The 22,469-nt window shown below is 43.1% G+C and overlaps 1 protein-coding gene across 5 annotated transcripts in view; it reads left to right on the forward strand.

Moving 5' to 3' along the window:
• The window catches only part of LOC126194627 (NF-kappa-B inhibitor cactus), a 107,313-nt gene that overhangs the window by 72,240 nt on the left and 12,604 nt on the right, over nt 1–22,469 (forward strand). For 2 of the 5 annotated variants that reach the window (XM_049932790.1, XM_049932791.1), the window contains exons 2-4: nt 9,381–10,029; nt 10,131–10,236; nt 10,516–10,768. In XM_049932790.1, the coding sequence (XP_049788747.1) occupies nt 9,381–10,029; nt 10,131–10,236; nt 10,516–10,768 (1,008 nt within the window). Of the gene's footprint in view, nt 1–1,451; nt 1,529–8,960; nt 10,030–10,130; nt 10,237–10,515; nt 10,769–22,469 lie in introns of those variants that run through there. The other 3 variants (XM_049932792.1, XM_049932788.1, XM_049932789.1) reach the window with 3 other exon arrangements.

The following is a 22,469-nucleotide window of genomic DNA, read 5'->3' on the forward strand; positions in this document are numbered from 1 at the left end:
CTTGCTACTAAAATTTTTACAACCCACGTCCTAAGAAGAGTCAAGCAATACGTCGTTTTCTCCCACAAATACGTCGCAAGTTGACCATAATTGCAAAATAGGATAAAACAGAGGTTTTACAGTGTTTTTACAAAGCTCGTTAGCGAATGCAATACGAGAAATCAAAATAATTACGGTGTACGATATAACTCTTGCTACCACACTGCATCGCAAGTTGCGGATGAAATATAGATGGAGGAAAGAGAACGACAGAGTTACTCTGTATCAAGACTAATAATGCTACTTATTTACGAAGCAAATCGTTTAGGTATGTTCCGACAGATTCTAAAAGCCTATTTCAATCTGCGTTTCTTGCCGAGCCGGAATATCGTAAGAGACGGGGAGATCTAAGAACATCCGTTTGACTGGTGACTGATCTGTCCTCACGAGTTAGAAATTGTATTCAGTATATCAGTTTCCCTGTTTTGAGGCAAATACTCGAAATGTAAACGACAAAACGACGCTTGCCAGATATGGGGATACTTAGTCTTACGTCGAAATCGAGATATGAATCTCAAGCCACCTGATTAGACTAAAAAGTTAATTACTTCGTCATCCGGATCTAGCACAACGAAACAAGAATTCATGATAGTAGAGTGGTCGACAGCAAAGGTCTATGCAGAAATCCCAATACAAAATTCGGTTTGGAATTTTGAGACAGAGAAAGCCAAAACTTTCTTCAGGAGACAAAGGATAAAAAGTTTCAGCAGATACTTATCTCTGTCTTTCGTCTACTTCATTTGCCGTGCTGTTACGAAATGTAAATTACCAACACCCAACTTTTTTATCTTAGGAAAATCCCTTAAACTGGCAGTCTCCCAAGATTTTCTTCAGCGCGTTAATGAAAAATTTTCCACCCGCAGTGTTTGCACGCGCTGCTTGTATGGACGTCCAGAATCTGCTACACTCCTGGGACGATAACATAAAGGCTAGACGTTGCTCCTTGTAACAGTAGATTAGCGTACGTTGTCGAAATACCAGAATAGACCAATCAAAAACCGCCCGGATTGTAGTTTGGCTTTTAAATTCTAATCTGTTGGTATAGTAGATCAGACATTTGTTCACTAGACACCCGGCTCTCCATTGCGTCTGATACTCTGCAAGTGGTTTCTACGTAGTTTCTGAAACCAATTCGATGTTTGCCGCGTAGCTGTATCGTGTAGCTAGCGTTAGCCGGTTCGGTTAATTCGTCACAAGATCCAGTTTCCGTTCAGCGGCACTACAATTTCCCGTTCGTCTCCGCCAATACTAGATACAGAAATGGGTGAAAGTCTAATAGTATTAGATTACACTCACTGGTGATAAAAGAATGGACTTTGCTAGAGCGATTGTGTACGCTTGTTTGGGGATAATGCTTCCTGGTGATAAGAAGTGAAAATAACACGTTAAGTAGGTCATACGGCGAGTGAATGGAAGAGTCGAAACGTGTAACGCGCACTGAAGAGGACCATGTACAGGACTGTCATGAATGTCACGAAACTGCATATCTGTAAGTTTCACAGTATTTATTTATTCATCAGTTCTAGTGACAATATCCACTTGAAAACACTGATTTGCCACTTAATATCGACCGAGGTCTATCGGAAGTGGTCGCGAGTTAACTGGTATAATCCTGCGCAACTAGCGCTGTTTCGTGTTCAGTTGCCCACGTGCTGTTGCGGTCAGCCACAATATCGTAGCGAACTGACTTTTTTATAATAGTCGTAAAGCAATAATTTAAGCCGTATGAAAACAAGATTTTCCGTTTCATATTCTTTATTGCCAAACGAACAGAAAATACTACTAGTAATCGAGAAGGTGGAAGATCGGAGACAGCTCGTAGCGCTGTTGCGCGTTTTCAACTGCGAAGTGTTAACGACTGCAGGCGGAAACAGTAACCGTCTACAGATATGTGACAACACTGAGGTGTTGCCATAGAGACGTTTACAAAATCGCGTTACATCATTTGTTAAGGAAGTCCCGCGAAGCCGCCGCGCTAGCCCAGTGTAACTGTCAGGGATCAACTTCGGCTGTTTCAACTGTAACTTACAACAGTGTACAGGGTGATCAGAAAGTTCCATTATCCCTTACCGCCTGCACACACAATCATAGACGGCGCATTGTATTAATGTGGGATAATGACAGAGGACAACTCTGAGGTTGTGTGACTATTCGTTATTATTTATTCCGAAATGTCTGTACGTAGTTCATCGTGTTCATAACAGACTATGACTCTCCTCCATGTGCAATGTGAAATTATCAACGTTGCTGGCATGAATAGCAGTAAATGCACGTCGAAAAGCATCCTTTAGTTCGTCGACTGCCTCATAACGTGTGGCAGCAACCTTCTGTGTAATGAACGCACATAATGTATTGTAGCAAGATAACAGATCAGGACTTCGAGGTGGCCACTTTCCAAGTGCAGGCAAATGGACAGAATCACGTCGAGTCCATTGGTCAGGAAATACCTCTTCGAGTTATTTTCTAACGGCACTAGCATGATGGCCTGGTGCTCCATCCTGCTGTGATCGTACACGACCGAATAGTCCCCGATCTTGCAGATGTATTCACAGTAATTCACAGTGCCGCCAAATAAATATAGAACTACGTAGTGGGTTGTAGTCATGTCGTGTGGTGGGTTGTGTTAAAGTTCTTCATAAAATGTGGATTTCCTTGACCCAAGAAATAAATGTTTTTCGCTTTTGCGCTGCGATATATTGCACTCCCCTGAGTAAAAAACACTTCCCCTTGAAGGAAGAGTTGTAAAGACATCGAGCATTCTTCCACAAGCCTCATGCCGTTTTTGCCTGTCATTATCACTCAGTCCGAAGGTTTCAATGTCTTTAAATCATTCTTCATATGTTTTTCTAATGTCCCAATTCCTGTGACCGCTTACGAATGGACTTTTTTAGCGGACGTCCGCCATGCGCTGCAGCCTCCACACACGATTCCAGTTGTGTTGGTGGTCGTCCTCAGCGAAACGTTTACGTTTATGATCCGTTCCTCCATGGTGTTAAGTGGTGTCATCAGCTACAATTTAGATGTATATCAGCGCCTGCAACAATGAGAAACAATACATTAACATCTATGTAATATAAGGGGGGGGGGGGGGGTAGGGGACTTTGCGATCACACTGTACGACGTATTCCTGTTTACATAATGCATGGCTATGCGATTTAAAATATACAAAATTCGTGGTTCTGTGTCGTCGGTCGGAGGGATTTTTTCTGTGATTTGGTCCGCTAACCGTATAGAATGCTTAGTTTACATTAAAAACCTCAAAGTTAGTTGAATTAACATTCAATTTTAACTTGTATGTCCGCTTGTTACTTGATTGTGGAGACGCTCCTTTTCATTGTTCACCTGTCTGCGCGAATGGACAGAAGTATGGCATCAATTTTCTGAGTGTCGAATACTATTGTACCTAAGTCTGATTTGCTGTTCCCTGTGTAAAGCTACCTTTACTTGTCGAAAATACTATCACGAGCTAACGAAACGGCACAATAACTTCAATTTTCCTAACTGAGATAAGTGTAATATGCATCTTACTAACGCATCTTATATAGTACTGGAAAGATTACACACGAAGTGCTCATTAACCCCCTATAGATAAATGATACAATGAACAGTATACTGATAGTTTAGGGGGGAAATGGTTCCGACTAGCAAAGAAAATGTTCTGTCGAGGTTGAGAAAAATGACATAACAGTGATAAAAGACGTGATCATACGAAAACTGTTAGAAATTGTCAAATAAACCGTATCCTATGTACACCTTCGGCGGTATTTTAAAAGACAACGGGTGCTTCTCTTCCAGTTTTTCCTCCTTACCACTCCAAACGAACTGATTTGGGAATCAACTAAAAAAGTATCATTTCAACTACCTCTCGTTGCTAACTATGAAGGAGCGAGACACAGCCTAACAAAAGAAGCAACAGTGGAAGAATGGACAAAACTGTGTAATTTGAAAAGGATACTGCCATCATGATGCTTAATGGAGAAGGACTTCTTTAAAAAAAAAATAAAAAAAAAAATTAAAAAAAAAACTGGACGACTACCCCGTGGCAAATTTATATTATAATGTAGGCTAGAATATCCGATAGCGAAAGTTGAGTTGCTGAAACATTCCTTATTGCCACACTGCGTAAAACTGAAGCAACAAGGGCAGAATAGGAGTTTTGAAAGGTCACTTAAACTTTGGGTTTCCAAAAGCAATTGGGGAAGTCCGTTGATGGGTCTGCCCCAAGAACGCACTGCCTTCCGTACCTGTGTTCACAGTATAGCACTCGCCATGCTTTTTGCCACATGCAACTTCCCCAAGCTCGTCTGCAGTCGTTATCAAAAAAGTTGCAACGCCCTCTCCTCCGGGAATGCCACACGTTATTTCCTTGCTTATCGAGAGCTTACGGACAATGAGTACTCCACGACTCCGTTGCGAATAACACTTCATAGATTACAAAATGTCGCACCAATGGGCATTTTGCAGATAGGTGCACTCCACAAACTGCTGCGAAGCGATGCAGGAAATAACAGCAAACACTCAGACTGTCTGCTGTTTCATCATTAGCGGTTTCATCTATCTCGTAATTATTATTATTGTCGTCAACATCTTTGCATTCGCATCATGCGGTGTCATTTCTTGTCCTTGAGCTTCAGCTAGATTCTAACTTCCTTTGGAGTAGCTCCGCTGTTTGAGGTGTTCGTGCAATATTTTCGGCGGGTGTGTACGGTTGCAGACTGTATCTCTATTCCATCGTAGAAACTGAGACAGAACGTACTTGAAGATGGTCAGTATTCTTCTCGGATCATCAGTTATGAGAAAGTAGAGCGAGATGGTTAAGTGCCATGACTTGTGTCCCTCGGTCCCTCTCACCTTTTTATGAGTCGCTTTTGCGATTAAGGTAAGCGTAAAATGCGACGGACCCAGCAAATATAAGGCAGCCCATGCTTTTTTCTGCTTGTAGTAAAATGTCAGCTATATACACGCAACAATTCACTTAATGTTTGTTGGTCATAAAGTATAGTTTATGCCGTCCCATTGTTGCTGGTGTAGATCTGTGGCCGTTCCATTTTTTGGAGCGCCCTGGTACTTTGCATAACTGCCAGCGAAAGTAGTAGCTGTTCCCCTTGAAATATTCGCTCTTCGCCAAGATTATATATACAGCCTGATATTATGTGGTCTGTGCGTTCGAAATGTATGCCATGAAGTCGACACCATCTTTAATTATTTTCATGTTTACTCGTCCGTAGTATTTTATAAAGGCCTCCGTATACGATCAAACAAATAGTCAAACTTTTCTACGTTTACCAATGTTTGACTGTTTACGGTGCTGTTTGACGTGTTCGTCAAAATCAGACCGTGTTTGAGAGAAATTTTGACTGATGGAAAGTTTGACAAGATAGCGGACGTTGTTTGTGTTTACGTTTCGCCGCATATATTTAGTGAACAAGAGATTTATTACAATTTGTCTGACTGTATCGTGACTTTCCACAACTATGGGGTACTACGACCAAGGCTAAAAGCAAAACAGCACCATCAGTTGCCAAAATAGTATACATGTCGGAAGGAAGAATTTAAGAAGAAAATCAATATTCTAGCACAACATTCAAGCGCTAGAGATACAAAATAATCGAAGTTCTCCGGTTCTGCCCCGGATGATACCAGCTAATGTTCCCAAGTTGTGGTATTTTAACGAACTGTCATTACAAGACTAAGTACAAGAGGATAATTTTATTTTTCAATATGAAGACGAAGTAACTCTAAACGAGTTATTAAAAGTTTCTCTGTCACTTCGCAGGTAATTGACGTTACGAGTATAACATTTCCTTTGACAGGCTTTCCTGCGTGTCTTTCTCATTTGAAACCATTCTCTGGGCCAGCATGTTGTTTTCTTCTTATTATTTAAACACAGTGCTAGAAATGCTTTACCCTCACTCGTAGCCGTTCCCACTGGTGTCAACTACAGTACACACGAACTATGTCTGCTTTAACGGTGAAGCTGAATTGACAAACTTGTTAACAGAGATGTAGACGTAGAAACAGATGTAGATCTAGATCGTGCCAGTTTGTTTGACAAATCCGTCGATTGATAAGAGCGAATTTGACAAATAAATTGGTCGTGAACGGCGGCTTAAGGTAGATCTTGTACGCCTATTACGAGGATATAAGTTCTCGGTGTCATTCACATCGTATTTACGCCCTCAGTCAAATGTTCAATTCTCCAGGTGGCACCAAACATGACCATAAAGAGGTTTCTCTCTCTAGAGTTGTTTCTGTCTTTATTGACACTCGTTTTTATTTTACCTAGTGCAAGTGAGTCAGATAATGTATTACAATTTATTAGCATTGCTTATGCTACAGATTTACAGCCTTTATCAAAATGTCTACGTAGTATGTATTTTCGTGTTCCAGCCGCCTACTGCTCATGATTGTTCCTCTCTCTTCAAATGTCCAAACCGAATCGGCCTGTTCTTTTCTACCCAGTCTAAGTAACCGCCTGTCATCTTCGGCCTCTCTTCTTTGATCGTCTGCTGTACATGGCCTCACCGCATGACTTAGCAAATTGTTCTCATTACATCTACCTCCTCCCTACGTAGTTTGATACTCGTTTCTCTTTACGCCAATCTCCTGTGTTTTAGAACGATACACAATAATAGCTCCAACAATTCTAAACGCCATTTCCAGAGTCAAATGGTTCAAATGGCTCTGAGCACTATGGGACTTAACTTCTGAGGTCATCAGTCCCCTAGAACTTAGAACTACTTAAACCTAACTAACCTAAGGATATCACACACTTCCATATCCGAGGCAGGATTCGAACCTGCGACCGTAGCTGTCGCGCGGTTCCAAACTGTAGCGCCTAGAAGCGCTCGGCCACTCCGGCCGGCTCTCGAGTCGCCTTTTTTAAGTTTCATTTGAAGTTCTAGAACATGTGATTACACAGGTTACTGCTAAACAAAAGTATGTGCAATCACTTTGTAATCCCATTATACGACAGCTTTCTTAACCATATGAAGGTGAAAAGGAAAAACGAATTGCAACATCACTTGTTGAACTGAAACTAGTTTATTCAAGACAGACAATTCTGAAGAATTAGACACTTAAAACTGATTCTGGTTTCTGTGAGAGTGGATTCAGAATTTGTCATCTTCAGAAACTGATCAGTGTATAGAATGCAATATTTAGTAAGAGGCTTCGATGACTCCCCGAATACTTAAAAAAACCCGTAAGGTTCGCTTCACTTCAGGTATGCGCGTCTTGCCATAATGGTGTAGCAGCATCATACGTCAGATCAATCCTCGTACCTTAAGCATCGTGAGATGTTCCGCTTCACGTCTAATTTGTGCGGCTTTTAGAAGAACATAAGTCAAATATGATATGTTGACATCTAAAGCATTGGGGCCGATTTTGAATTGAATTATTTTGTAATGTTTCTTAAGCCCCACTTGGTACCGGTATACAAATTTGCTACAGCATTGTAAATCTGCATCAATATCACCACTAATCTCTGCAGCGTGCGACGAAGTCGTCGATATTATTATAGATGTAGTTGTCAGTTGATTATATAAATTTTCTCTCTTTACATTCCGATTCTCCCGTATTCCGCAGTACCTTGGTTTTAAAAGTGCCACAGCGGCTTGTCAACTTACTTGTGAGAATGAAGTTGCGTGATTATTGCGCATGCCATTGTCATTTTATTCTCTGGTAATTTCTTCGTATTGATAAGAAACTCATTTTTAGAGTTACTTGTAGGACGTCTTTCAAGAGTTCATTGTAAGGAGGAATCGCCACTTACGACTTCTAAAACACACGTCGCAAAACTATGAACATTTTATTCATAGGTAGGAAGCTCAGTTTTGTATTACACTGCCATGTATGAATTCTGTCTGCAAACGCATTAAAATTTGCTACTTCTTTCCTCCTTGACTGTTGCAGTGTGGTAGTTTCTCAGTAGTTGACATCAAATTTTCACATAATTCTCTATTATCGCGGAAGCCATTTATGATCGTCATTATTTGTTTTGATGTGCATTAACACTAGGCTCTGTCCGTAGCTACTTCAGTCCTACCGCGGTGCGGAATAGTTACGTTCTTCGTTCAGAGATGGCGCACGCATTAGCTCTCCGTCCGTCCGCGTACACAGTTTTCACGCTGCGGCCGAGAGATGGCAGCGGCGTTCACTGCATCGTCGCGGAGACACTACAGCACGGGAGTCGTTAACGAAATGTTGTTCATTTAAGTAATAATGTTTACTTATAGTTGCTAAACAATTGACACGTTACTTTATCACAACTGCATTATTCTTAAGCTAATAATAACTGAATTCGTGCACTAAAAGTTCTTTTCGTGTTTTTTTTACTCTCTCATGGTTATCATGAGAGAGTAAAAAAACACGAAAGGAACTATGTTAAAATAATGCACAGTACATTTCATCTAAAAACTTCTTCTAGTCACCATCGATTTATGGCGATGCTATATTTTCCTTAAACAAACTTGAGAAATAAAATGAAATGCAGAAGTTTTGTACGTGTAATAGCTTGAAAGGAATAACAGTACTCACCGGGTAACAGCGTTGCATTTGTTTGAAGCCTTGGGAATTTATGTCACCAAAATTGGTAGATAGCAAAACATCCATAGTAATAATCTCCAAGTAATCTTATTGCGAGGCAGGTAATTTCAAATTACGCGCCAAGAGCGTTTATTAATTGCCTGTTTGTGTCGCAATATGAATAGTATATACCTGATGACAGTGGAAATACCGATTATAAAATTCTCTGCGAAATGCTCTTGCCCTGAAGATTGCCACTTAGTGTTTCGGATTATGACGACAGTTCTGCAACGAGCTGTCCGCGTAGCTCCGCCCATTGGTGGGATTTTCCCGTTCCCCTCCCCTCCATCATCAGTTCCCCCACTACCGCCGCCCGAGCGATCCATAGGCGCAGACGTACATGGCTATAGTCGAAAGGTCGTGCGAAGTCCCGAAGGTCGGAGAAAAATATCACGGACCTGCGGCGAGCTGCTCAGAGCATTACTGACTTCGGAAGGGAGCAGTAGTGTTCTTGGAGGACAGGAAAGTGTTTCGCTCACTTTGTGTACATTGTGACTTGAGAATGACCAGGCGTGCAGTAGCTTCGTAGTGTTTCTTTCCATGAAATTTCGGCTGTGCTACCTTATACATCCGTTTTCGTACATTTGTTCTGGAAGTGCTGCAACGAGATAGTGCCTGCTTTGTAGTGATACAGTGTGGAGAGGAGTTTGAGTGTGCTGTGCGTTTTCTTGGGATGCTTGCGCAGTGAATAGTAACGATGTGGCCGCAACAGCAACCGTCGTCTGGCCATACTGACAGAGCGGAATTGGTTTCAGATTGTGCTTCCGCTCGAGCCAAGGCGTATCCCCATGGAGTTCAGCCATCGACGGGTGTGGAACCTCATCTGTATTCGAGTGCAAAACGACAAGATGTGCTGTCCAGCAAAGAGCAGTCGTCTGCCGGTTGCATGAAGAACTACGGGGACAGCGGTGCTTGCCTCTACGATTCAGGCAGGACTGATTCAGGTTTTCTGTCGGGTGCGAATATAGTTTCTGAACAGTGTTTGTCGTCCGATGACATTTCGTGTTCGAGGAAGTTTACAGACAGTGCATTACAGGAGTCAGTTTCTGAGGACAGGTTAGAGGACAACTCAAAGAGCCGTATGAGACTGGACAAGGAAGATTCCATGAGGCTGGACAGTGGTGTTGACGTGAACGAGCAGTTCAGTAGTCTCAGTATAAGCCCTACGAACGATCTGAATTCTGGCCCTTCAAATGACCTGAACGCCTCGTTCTCTAAGTCTCGGAGTCGGGATTCGGCGGTGGCGACGACATTTACGAATATCTCGCCTCTGTCTCCGACGAGTAAAGTATCTTTCACGCAGCCGCAACAGAGTTCCGAACAGCTGCAACATCATCAGCAGCAGCAACCTGTTGCTGCACCTGCGTGGGAACTGTACTATCAACAGGATGAAGACGGCGACACGTAAGTTGTTTGAATGTAATTCTTTTTTTTTCTAGCCGCTTAGTTTTGTTGTCATGTGTGTTGAAGGTGGGAAGATATTAACTGTAATTTTTTGGTTGCAGGCAACTTCATATTGCAATTATACAAGGCTTTATTGAAGTTGTGTACGCTCTCATCCAAATGGCACCTCACCCATGCTTCCTAGATATTGTAAACTACGAATGTCAGGTATGTTTCCCTTTTCTTTTTCGTTATTAGCTTTTAGACGTTTTGTTTTAGTGTTCTGGCATTAAAGACTTCCTGTCTTGCGCCTCTAGGCTAGGTTATCGTGTGAATTAAAACTGTAGACTGGTCGTATTGTGTAAACAATGTTAAGATGGTGCTGCCGTTTTACTTTAAACAGGTTAAGATGGTTAGATGCATAGAACTAACGTCTTGCTTCCATCAGCAGTTGTTTTTATCCCAAATCAGTGGTATTAGTAACAATGTTTTACCATTTCTTTACAGTCGGCACTGCACCTGGCAGTGCTTACGAGACAGCCAAGGATAGTCCGGAGGCTTGTGGTCGCGGGTGCGACGGTGGATATTCGTGATCGTTCGGGAAACACTGCTCTGCATTTAGCGTGCCTCAATGGCGACATTGACTGTGTTCGCGCTCTTACTGAGCCTGTGACTGTGGCGGAAGAAACGATGGCAGGCCTCAGGTATCGCACGTACCAGCACCATGTTCCGCAGGACTTAGAAGAGAGAAACTACGACGGTGAGTACACAACACGCTCGTACCCCACTGCATATCGTATCACATGTCGCATCTGTTTTGGAAGGGCCTATGGGAAATTGTGTAGTAGGTTTGTTCTTCCACGCCTTCGATTGGGTATGACGTTCCTTTTTTTTATTTCATTCTCACAACAGCATAATTGCTACATGTTGATTGTTTTGTGTTGTTGACATTAACTACCTCGACAGACTTCGACCTCAAGGGGAAAAACCAATTTAGCATTCCAAAGAGCTGTAAAAGAGCTTAGTAGTACCTACTATTTTTGTTGATGTTTGTGTACATTTTTTACAACTATACTGTGATATTGCAACATCCCCTCCAGACCCTTCCCCCTTGCTCCTCCCTCCTGATATTTTGATTGTGATGACTGATCTGTGGAGTGGCCCGAGGCGTAGGTTAGGTTGAAAGGTATTTATGTGGTTGAGAACTGGAGAAGCCAACGAATGTGAATGCCAAATACCGCTTGTGGTAATAGACTACCCCGTACTGAAGCCTCATGTTGACTTTCACACATATTCATATGCACATTTCATCACAAAAATTAATATTGCAGGGCGAATTCAATAAACGTATATCGTTATCAGGAGAAAGAAAACTGGCATTCTACGGATCGGAGCGTGGAATGTCAGATCCCTTAATCGGGCAGGTAGGTTAGAAAATTTAAAAAGGGAAATGGATAGGTTAAAGTTAGATATAGTGGGAATTAGTGAAGTTCGGTGGCAGGAGGAACAAGACTTTTGGTCAGGTGATTACAGGGTTATAAATACAAAATCAAATAGGGGTAATGCAGGAGTAGGTTTAATAATGAATAAAAAAATAGGAGTGCGGGTTAGCTACTACAAACAGCATAGTGAACGTATTATTGTGGCCAAGATAGACACAAAGCCCATGCCTAGTACAGTAGTACAAGTTTATATGCCAACTAGCTCTGCAGATGATGAAGAAATTGATGAAATGTATGACGAGATAAAAGAAATTATTCAGGTAGTGAAGGGAGACGAAAATTTAATAGTCATGGGTGACTGGAATTCGTCAGTAGGAAAAGGGAGAGAAGGAAACATAGTAGGAGAATATGGATTGGGGGGAAGAAATGAAAGAGGAAGCCGCCTTGTAGAATTTTGCACAGAGCATAACTTAATCATAGCTAACACTTGGTTCAAGAATCATAAAAGAAGGTTGTATACCTGGAAGAATCCTGGAGATACTAATAGGTATCAGATAGATTGTATAATGGTAAGACAGAGATTTAGGAACCAGGTTTTAAATTGTAAGGCATTTCCAGGGGCAGATGAGGACTCCGACCACAATCTATTGGTTATGAACTGTCGATTAAAACTGAAGAAACTGCAAAAAGGTGGGAATTTAAGGAGATGGGACCTGGATAAACTGAAAGAACCAGAGGTTGTACAGAGTTTCAGGGAGAGCATAAGGGAACAATTGACAGGAATGGGGGAAAGAAATACAGTAGAAGAAGAATGGGTAGCTCTGAGGGATGAAGTAGTGAAGGCAGCAGAGGATCAAGTAGGTAAAAAGACGAGGGCTAATAGAAATCCTTGGGTAACAGAAGAAATATTGAATTTAATTGATGAAAGGAGAAAATATAAAAATGCAGTAAATGAAGCAGGCAAAAGGGAATACAAATGTCTCAAAAATGAGATCGACAGAAAGTGCAAAATGGCTAAGCAGGGATGGCTAGAGGACAAATGTAAGGATGTAGAGGCTTGTCTCACTAGGGGTAAGATAGATACTGCCTACAGGAAAATTAAAGAGACCTTTGGAGAAAAGAGAACCACTTGCATGAATATCAAGAGCTCAGATGGAAACCCAGTTCTAAGCAAAGAAGGGAAAGGAGAAAGGTGGAAGGAGTATATAGAGGGTTTATACAAGGGCGATGTACTTGAGGACAGTATTATGGAAATGGAAGAGGATGTAGATGAAGATGAAATGGGAGATAAGATACTGCGTGAAGAGTTTGACAGAGCATTGAAAGTCCTGAGTCGAAACAAGGCCCCGGGAGTAGACAACATTCCATTAGAACTACTGATGGCCTTGGGAGAGCCAGTCATGACAAAACTCTACCATCTGGTGAGCAAGATGTATGAGACAGGCGAAATACCCACAGACTTCAAGAAGAATATAATAATTCCAATCCCAAAGAAAGCAGGTGTTGACAGATGTGAAAATTACCGAACTATCAGTTTAATAAGTCACAGCTGAAAAATACTAACGCGAATTCTTTACAGACGAATGGAAAAAGTGGTAGAAGCGGACCACGGGCAAGATCAGTTTGGATTCCGTAGAAATGTTGGAACACGTGAGGCAATTCTAACCTTACGACTTATCTTAGAAGAAAGATTAAGAAAAGGCAAACCTACGTTTCTAGCATTTGTAGACTTAGAGAAAGCTTTTGACAGCGTTAACTGGAATACTCTCTTTCAAATTCTGAAGGTGGCAGGGGTAAAATACAGGGAGCGAAAGGCTATTTACAATTTGTACAGAAACCAGATGGCAGTTATAAGAGTCGAGGGGCATGAAAGGGAAGCAGTGGTTGGGAAGGGAGTGAGACAGGGTTGTAGCCTCTCCCCGATGTTATTCAATCTGTATATTGAGCAAGCAGTAAAGGAAACAAAAGAAAAATTCGGAGTAGGTATTAAAATTCATGGAGAAGAAGTAAAAACTTTGAGGTTCCCCGATGACATTGTAATTCTGTCAGAGACAGCAAAGGACTTGGAAGAGCAGTTGAACGGAATGGACAGTGTCTTGAAAGGAGGATATAAGATGAACATCAACAAAAGCAAAACGAGGATAATGGAATGTAGTCAAATTAAATCGGGTGATGCTGAGGGGATTAGATTAGGAAATGAGACACTTAAAGTAGTAAAGGAGTTTTGCTATTTAGGGAGTAAAATAACTGATGATGGTCGAAGTAGAGAGGATATAAAATGTAGACTGGCAATGCAAGGAAATCGTTTCTGAAGAAGAGAAATTTGTTAACGTCGAGTGTAGATTTAAGTGTGAGGAAGTCGTTTCTGAAAGTATTTGTATGGAGTGTAGCCATGTATGGAAGTGGAACATGGACGATAACCAGTTTGGACAAGAAGAGAATAGAAGCTTTCGAAATGTGGTGCTACAGAAGAATGCTGAAGATAAGGTGGGTAGATCACGTAACTAATGAGGAGGTTTTGAATAGGATTGGGGAGAAGAGAAGTTTGTGGCACAACTTGACTAGAAGATGGGATCGGTTGGTAGGACATGTTTTGAGGCATCAAGGGATCACAAATTTAGCATTGGAGGGCAGCGTGGAGGGTAAAAATCGTAGAGGGAGACCAAGAGATGAATACACTAAGCAGATTCAGAAGGATGTAGGTTGCAGTAGGTACTGGGAGATGAAGAAGCTTGCACAGGATAGAGTAGCATGGAGAGCTGCATCAAACCAGTCTCAGGACTGAAGACCACAACAACATATTAGATAATGGGCAAGTGTCCGAAGATAATTTTGATGAACTTATATCGTACATAAACTACGAAATGTTTAAAATAGTGGCCACTACGGAACTTTTAGCTGTGTGAACAGTTATTTCCACACCTGTTAATGTTTTATACATTCTCTTACTTCCGTTTGCGTAGTTGACCAGTACATTTGTACTTTTTTCATATTATGTGTATCAGTAACCGTTATCATCAGAGATGTTCTTAGAAAGTGTGGTGCAGCTCTGAAATATACGTAGAGAATGCTTTTTTTTATTGTTTTTTGATCATGCTATAGTGGATTAACTCATGGGTGAAAATGAAACAGCACTGTGCAAATTGTTGACATGAGCCTGATTTGGTAGTAGAAGGATATATTGTTGGCCTTTCTTACAAGTAGAAATGATTCGTGCCATACCCGCCAATGAAGCTATTAATTCTGTATGTTGTGTACATTGTTGGCAGTTGTTCCCTGCAGTTTCAGCGTTTGAAACAGTAACAACCTCAGACCCATAGTGTTCTTTCCCTAGTATTTTATTTATAGGCGTTCTTTCCTATTGTTGATATTATTTCGGCCATTGTTTATCATTCCAAACAGATGGTTGCTACACTAGTGTTTACCTGTTTAAACATTAGCTGGGAATACACATCAACTGTATGGCTAACTGCCGTTAAACAAGCAATGTGTAGATAATAGACTGGAAAAAACAGCTTATTGTGTGTAGGCGTGTCCTTCCCAGAGCTGAAATGACCGGTGCGTGAGTAACCGGGGGAACTGTGAAAGAGGTAGCACTCAACCCGAGTTCTTAGTACCGCACTAATGGTGCGTCGCCTTCCACAATGCCCGACACTTCCTGTCCTTAGACGACCAAGAATGCAGGAACTCCCCAGTGGTCATTGGAAACAGTTATCTGTCTTTTGGTTGACTCAAAGGGGCCGGGCCGTTTCCAGCGGACGTCAGGGAATTCCAAATGCCCTGCACGTCAACTTGTTATTCCACTGCGGTTTTCCTTTGTTTCTAGGTCGACGATGGGTTTGTCCAACCTCGTCAAAAGTCTATCGAGCCTTGCTGTTATCTGATGTGAAATGGGAAAGTATCAGATAAGAAACTAATCGTGGAAATACACCTGATGATCAATTCATATCGCAGCAGTTTTGGTTTTCTGTAGCGACAAGGGCACTGAGTGGGATGTTAATTGTCTGTGCTGGGACCCACTCAAGTTGCGTGGATGCGGAAGCGTCCGTGGCACGTAACTCGAGTTACTATCTAGGCGGAGAGGCACAGAAGGTTTTTTTACGAGGGCCGCAGAGCTCGGCATTGCGTGGATAACCTAGTTGCTGCGCTGTTTCCCCCCAGCCAGGTTTTCCCGGCGAGCTCTCGCAAGCGGTCGTGTCGCCACGATGGTGCCTGGGCTCTTTCCACGGCCTGTGAGCTCGCTACAGCCTGACTCGCAAGTTGCGTTCCCAATATGCTCGCATGCCCTGGCCAGTGTTTCTGGGCAGTTGCATCATGTTTTGCTTGGCTTCCCGTTTTTGTGATTGCAAAATGTGCTCTCTAACATGTAGCAGATTTTATTGTAAAAAGTACCGTATTGCTTCCAGTTTATAACACGCTGCAAATTGTTAAACAAGACAGCGTTTGCTTGTGTCTTTCCACAATATAGAATTTTCGTTAGCGTGTTTGAAATTATAATCAGTCGACCCATCGTAAGTATTCCAAATGTCACATAATACCATACTTTTGATAATTTTCTTTTTCAAACATTTTAGCATTCTTCGGCCTTCGCTTGACATGTTGTAAATAGTTACGGTCTTGAGTCTGAAGAGTGGTTTGATGCATCGTTGCTCGCTAATCTTTCTCGTGCAAGTCTCTTCATCTGGCTTCTCATAACTTACACACATTTGAAACTGATTATTGCATTCATGCCTATTAATAGGTCTTACTCCATTACGGAATTGACGATTCCCTGATGCCTCCGGATCCTGTGTCAATCGAACCCTTCTTTTATTCAAGTTACCGCCTGTAAGTCGCTGACTACGACCCACTACTGTGCGCTCGTTTCTTTGTTGTATGTTTGTCAAGCGGTGAAGGCTATAGCCAATGAGACGTAAAATTTCCGCTGCACCACATAATAGGTGTGACTGGGATGTTTTATTTAGTGCGGAGGAGCAGCAATTCACTGTCAATTCTTCCCAGCGAAATGATTTACTTAGTTATCGGTATTTAAAGGTAATAATACCAGCAGCAACTTCACGCTTGTTGGTTTGCTGAGTAATGTAACGCAGAATGCGGCAGTGGTATTGGTCGCCTCTGTCGGGAACTGGAGCCGGCGTATTTCTGTCGCCCAGTTTGCATTGCGCTCCGCGACCTGGATATGAAGGCTGCGGAACAGGTTTCTGTCGCCGATACCGGCATGTTAGCTGGCTGTTACGACGATGAGCCATTTTCGCCGTGCCACGAGTGCGGGAGAAGGCGGTCGGCTGGTAATTGACTGCGAAAGTGGTCTGACCCAGGGCTGCGCCGGTTGGTCCCGTTGCAGTGCGGGAATCCCCCGCCGCGTCCGAGGTTGCCGGCCACCCATCGGGTGCCCCCGGGCCGACGTGACGTGACGCAAAGTCAGCCAGGCCTCGCTGAAGCGAGGTCCTCGTCGCTTGCTTTTTACGTTCCGCCGGGCGGCGCCATCCAGCGCCTGTTGGGGGGGATTCACTCAGCAATTTCTCGTCTTAAATGGTTCAAATGGCTCTGAGCACTATGGGACTTAACAGCTATGGTCATCAGTCCCCTAGAACTTAGAACTACTTAAACCTAACTAACCTAAGGACATCACACAACACCCAGTCATCACGAGGCAGAGAAAATCCCTGACCCCGCCGGGAATCGAACCCGGGCGCGGGAAGCGAAAACGCTACCGCACTACCACGAGCTGCGGACTTCTCGTCTTAGATTCGCGTGTCAAATCTCCTTGCCGAGCAGTACGGCTTTGGTGTAGCCTTTGACTTACTGCTGGCAAATGAACAACTGAGCGCTTCCCTCAGAAGAGATAATTAGTAGTAATTTGTCTGTATTCCTGCATGGCATCCAGTGCGCTTGACACCACGGCCGTTATAAGAGCAGTATCGATTTGTTTACTTATTCACGCGAAAGGTAGGCATAGCCTCGGTATCTGTCCATTGTAACGCGTTCCAATAGTTTCCTGTTAAACTAGTGAAGTCTCCTACGTGGATTATCTGAACAAATTCTACTATTTACCTTCCTGGAAGTAATCTTTTGGTCTTTCGTCTGCAAGACATGCTTGGATTTCAATGTATTTTAGCTGACTTATAATCCAAGTTTTGGTCGCGTGATGAGCAATAGATGAGGGATCTTGACAGGCAGTGAAAGTTGTTCAGTCAAAATTAAGACTGGCGTTTAACTGTGCCCATTTGATATCTGGTGCAGAGCTATCGTTTGATTGACCATGTGACATACAAGAACACGGGGTTCTTTTCGTTCACTCATCACTAGCTTCCAATATTTCTGTTGCCTGATATGAGTTTTATCACCTCTTCCTCAAGTTAAGCGCAACTGTGTTACATGATTCTTCGTCTCAGTAAAACTACACACTGTCGGCTGGTCCCGGCGGAGGTTCGAGTCCTCCCTCGGGCATGGTTCTGTGTGTTTGTCCTTATGATAATTTAGGTTAAGTAGTGTGTAATCTTAGGGACTGATGGCCTTAGCAGTTCAGGCCCATAACATTTCACATAGATTTTTGAAAACTGCACACGCTCGTCTTCTTTCCTTCGATAGTCATATGGAAGTCGTAACACCCTAGTAATTAGAACCTGCAATAACGCCATCATTGCACAACATATTAATGGATACTAAACACCTTTCCTGCAAGCCGCGCGAGAACGACCATACGATAGTTTGTTGGGAGGAGGGGCAAGACCTGGGCATGGTGAGTAATATTGACTTTTCAGTCACTTTCTTGAAGATAACTTGACTGCACTAAATTTTTTTATTCCTTTCCCTAAGAGCTACGAGGGGGGGGGGTCGGTTGGCCCCTCTTGCCTGCTGTATGGGCGCCCTTGATTAGCCACTTCCCCCCACAAAATTGTCAGCTACATGCTTCAAAACCGTATTCGTAGCTCCGCATTGGCGGAAAGTCTCCAAAACATTTGAGGATAGTGGCTTTCAACAGTTCTACTACGGATGAGAGAAGGTACTCTTGGGCACGATTCTTTCCTTTCTTGCCCCGCTGCCAGGACTCATAAATTTATAAGGAATGCCTAATTCCAGCAGAGTTTTTACGTAATGCAGAGCTTTACCAGGCAGGGATGGAAATGCAGGGGAAACGGCTGAGCGAAGCATCTCTGTCGATACAGAAAGCTGAAATTGGAAGCGCCCAACACTGTGGACGTACGGCGGAACGTATGCAGTGTGTCGGCAGTGGCGCGGCGTTGCTCGCCCACGTGGCAGGGCGGCAATGACGCAAGCGTCGGGAATGCGCGTGTTTACAATACAATGGGCCGCGCCGCGCTGCTCGAAGTATCGACCGGTGGCCTGAGACGGGCTGGCTGGGGAGGCTAGACGTCTCCAGCCTGCGGCGTGTGCGCATCCGGCTGCGGGCGTTCACCCCCTCTGCGCCACACCCTGCCTCCTCCATATTGTCCAGCCTCGCTTGTTTCCTTAGACTACGGCGTACCCATCATCCGAGCAGTCACAACGTGGTTTCGTATGCACGTGTGAATTTCCTATATCCTGTATGATCCTACCTCTTAAATTTCTTCAGACTAATGCTGAATTGGTACTTCTGTCTTGGGAGAGGAGAAGGGGCGGCACGGGAGAGAAGAATTTGATTTCTAACGTTCGGGCTCTCGCCGGTTGCATAACCTGAGCGACTCAGTTCGTTAACACACAGATTGCGTGCAGTTGTTACGTGGGGGTGCAGCGGAGAATATTTGCAAAAGACTTGAAAGAAGGCCTGTTACCGATCTGCTAGTTCTGCGGTTAACACTAGCAATACCAAGGCATTATCCGTAACGCGTGTTACCCCGGCGGGGCGGGGGGTACTTCGTGCACACCCCAAAAAGTTTTAAAAATTCGCTAATTGTTGTTGAATTATATCAACATCAAAATTTTTAGAAATGTGCTGATGTGAAAGTAGAGTCCAGAACCTGAAAATGCATTTCAGCTCTCACATAGAAGTATCAGTGCACTCTCAATAACATATACAAATGGTTCAAATGGTTCTGAGCACATAGGACTTAACATCGGTGGTCATCAGTCCCCTAGAACTTAGAACTACTTAAACCTAACCAACCTAAGGACATCACACACATCCATGCCCGAGGCAGGATTCGAACCTGCGACCGTAGCGGTCGCCCGGTTCCAGACTGAAGCGCCTAGAACCGACTCGGCCACAACGGCCAGCAATAACATATACTCCGACTTTATGGTCACCACAAAAATTTAAAAAATTGAAGTTTCGTTTATTGTTGTTGACTTTCGCTCTCAAAATACTTTAAAGAGATACTGATGTGTAAGGAAGAACCTCAACCTGGAAATATTGAGTATGACATTCATTGGATGAAGTGACATCTGCTGCTGAGACATCAAGTATTGAATTAAATATAACGGAAAAATTAAAAACGCATATGGAATCTGCTAGAAGAATTAATTAAAAACAATGTTTTTTCAAAACCTTAATATATAAAGTAGCTGACCAGAATACAGTTTCGAAAGGTGGGTATAGAACCCCCCCCCCCTCCGCCCCGGTTATACGCGGTTCAGTGTAACTCATGCTTAATGTGTTCCACTAAACCGCTGGTTCACTGTAACTCGTGCTGAATGTGTTGCACTGGCCTCAAGTATCTATTATTTTCTGATGTCAGATAATGTTCGTACGTTTAAACGCATATAGAAGACTGTCACATTTCTAAATGTTCTCGTGGACGTTTTGTGAGTTCCAAATTTTTAATTCTGTGAGAATGTCACCGTATTATCCTGTTTATAAGTATACATGCGTGCTATATTTGTACTGAGCATTGTCTGCTAAGTTTATGGCAGAATTGTGCTATTGATGCTGATAATTCGAGTTTTGCTCTAGCTAATAGCTAATTCTGTTTTCCATGTCATCAAGTTGTTAAGGCGTTTTTATAGACAATTCAGAAAATCTGTACACCGTGAATTAAATAGAAAACTAGGCAGCGAATTTGAAGGTAATTTGTTTTATTCGTGGCATCTGCTTCATTTCACAAACGCTTCACACAAACGAGAGCGGATTACGACTGTACAGTTGCCTATAACGGTTCAGGGTAACAACAGTTTACAGAAATATCCCATAGCAGTAACCCAACAGCTCCTTTTACGATTAGTGTCCGTTGTGAGTTTTGTTTCTCCGTGTGGCGGGTGTACTTATGCCATAGAATGTCGAAAAGAGACACTAGATAAGGTTATTGTATCCCAGCAAAGCACGTTACTGCGTGGATATTTACAATGCAGTTGCACAGATGTGGCTAACACATCCATGCTGCACTAGCGGAAAACTAGCAATCGTCAGCTTCTCCCTCTTCCATGCACGGCTATGGTAGTCTGTCAAACGCTTCATTAACCTGGTGTAGGTTTAACTGGCCTTTTGGTACCTGCTGCCAACTCAAATAAACAAGCTTTAACGAACCGGTAAGAGAGAGTACAGTTTGTGGCTACCAGATACATTTCGAGCGCTACATCGGTTATTCGCTGACGGCTGCTGTTGTGCTAACGAGCGTGTAGGGAGTGAAGCTACCACAGTAGACAGATCTCTTTGGTGTTGTGCGAGGCAGCCTGCTGCCGGTTGGTGTATCGGAGCGATACACGTGCACTGAGATCGCGGTGGCCGCAATTCGCTGGCGGGCGCTCGACTTGCGAACCGCACTGTGGCGTGCAGGTGAGAGCGGGGCAGTCGGCGCCCTCCCCTCCTCCCCCACCCCGCCGCTGAGCCATCGAGGTCTCGGGAATCCCCAGGCCTCTCGCTGCACATCTGCCGCTTCCAGCAGCTGTAAAAGGTCCCTACCCTGCGCCTGCTGTAATAGATATTTCTCTCCCTGTGTGTGTGTGTGTGTGTGTGTGTGTGTGTGTGTGTGTGTGTAGTCATTTCCTGTCCGCAGGTAAGTGCTCAGTAGAAGACGTGATGCAATTACCATAGAAAGCGCTGCTCTATGCATTCTCCTCTAACGGCTATCTTGCTCTCGTGTAGTGAAGTGAGAAAGATATTGTGACTGGGTGGGTTATTCTTCAGACTTAAGTAAATAAACCTGCAAGTCTTCGTGTACAGCTGTCGGTATTAATAAAGTAATCAGGTTTTGGACATCATTAATATAAACAACCAACACTTAGATCCTCTCTCTGAGGTCGGCTTTTGTTCCGATTTGAGCACCATTTTAACGACAAGCAAGTTTGTAACACAAAGCTCGATCAAGAGGTCGGCAGCTATGTATTGTGCGTGTTTTTTTTTTTTTCGCCGCATCTCACTGGCTGCCGTCATCGCGACGGGCAAATTGTTGATACTATATTGTATGCAGGCCGTAGCTGCGACTTCGAGACGAAAAGGAACAGTTCGCGAACTCCGAAATGTTTCATAGTGACACTCCAGAATGTAGTTTCTGTATAGGTACAAATATTGCTTTACTACTGCACATGCATGGTTATTCGAAAGTATTTCATGCAATGGCAAGGCAATATGAGGAGAGAAAACAATCTCAACATGTGTGAGAGTCACGGTGAAGTGCGTGCACAAGGGAGTATAGATACGCGAGGATGGAGGAATTGTGCTCAGGTACTGGATGTGGCCAAGGTGATCGCTCGCGACAGGCGCGAAATCTGGGTTGCAGTCCTGGCCTGGCATAGATTTTCATTTGTTCCGAAATACTCCACAGTTGATACTGTACAATAATGGCAGTTTGAGAGTTCATTCTTGAAAGTGCAAGTTGTAAAAGTAAATGGAATATTGCGATTCTAGTTGTTATTTTAACATCACGATATGGGCAACCACAAATTTGCATAAGTTTATAGTAGAAAGCATTTTCTATTAAAAAAAAATTCGAATCCTCCAGAAAGCTGTACAGAATAGTGGCGCCATCTTATAGCATTGTCAAGTCGGTACGGAGGTATTTCTTGTATTTTTTAGTTTCGTTGGAAACGTTGTTAGCCTGTAAGATGTTTTATTTCAAAGCACTGGTTGATTACGTTGCATGT

The sequence above is a fragment of the Schistocerca nitens genome, chromosome 7, assembly GCF_023898315.1.
Source record: "Schistocerca nitens isolate TAMUIC-IGC-003100 chromosome 7, iqSchNite1.1, whole genome shotgun sequence".
Taxonomy (NCBI): Eukaryota; Metazoa; Arthropoda; class Insecta; order Orthoptera; family Acrididae; genus Schistocerca; species Schistocerca nitens.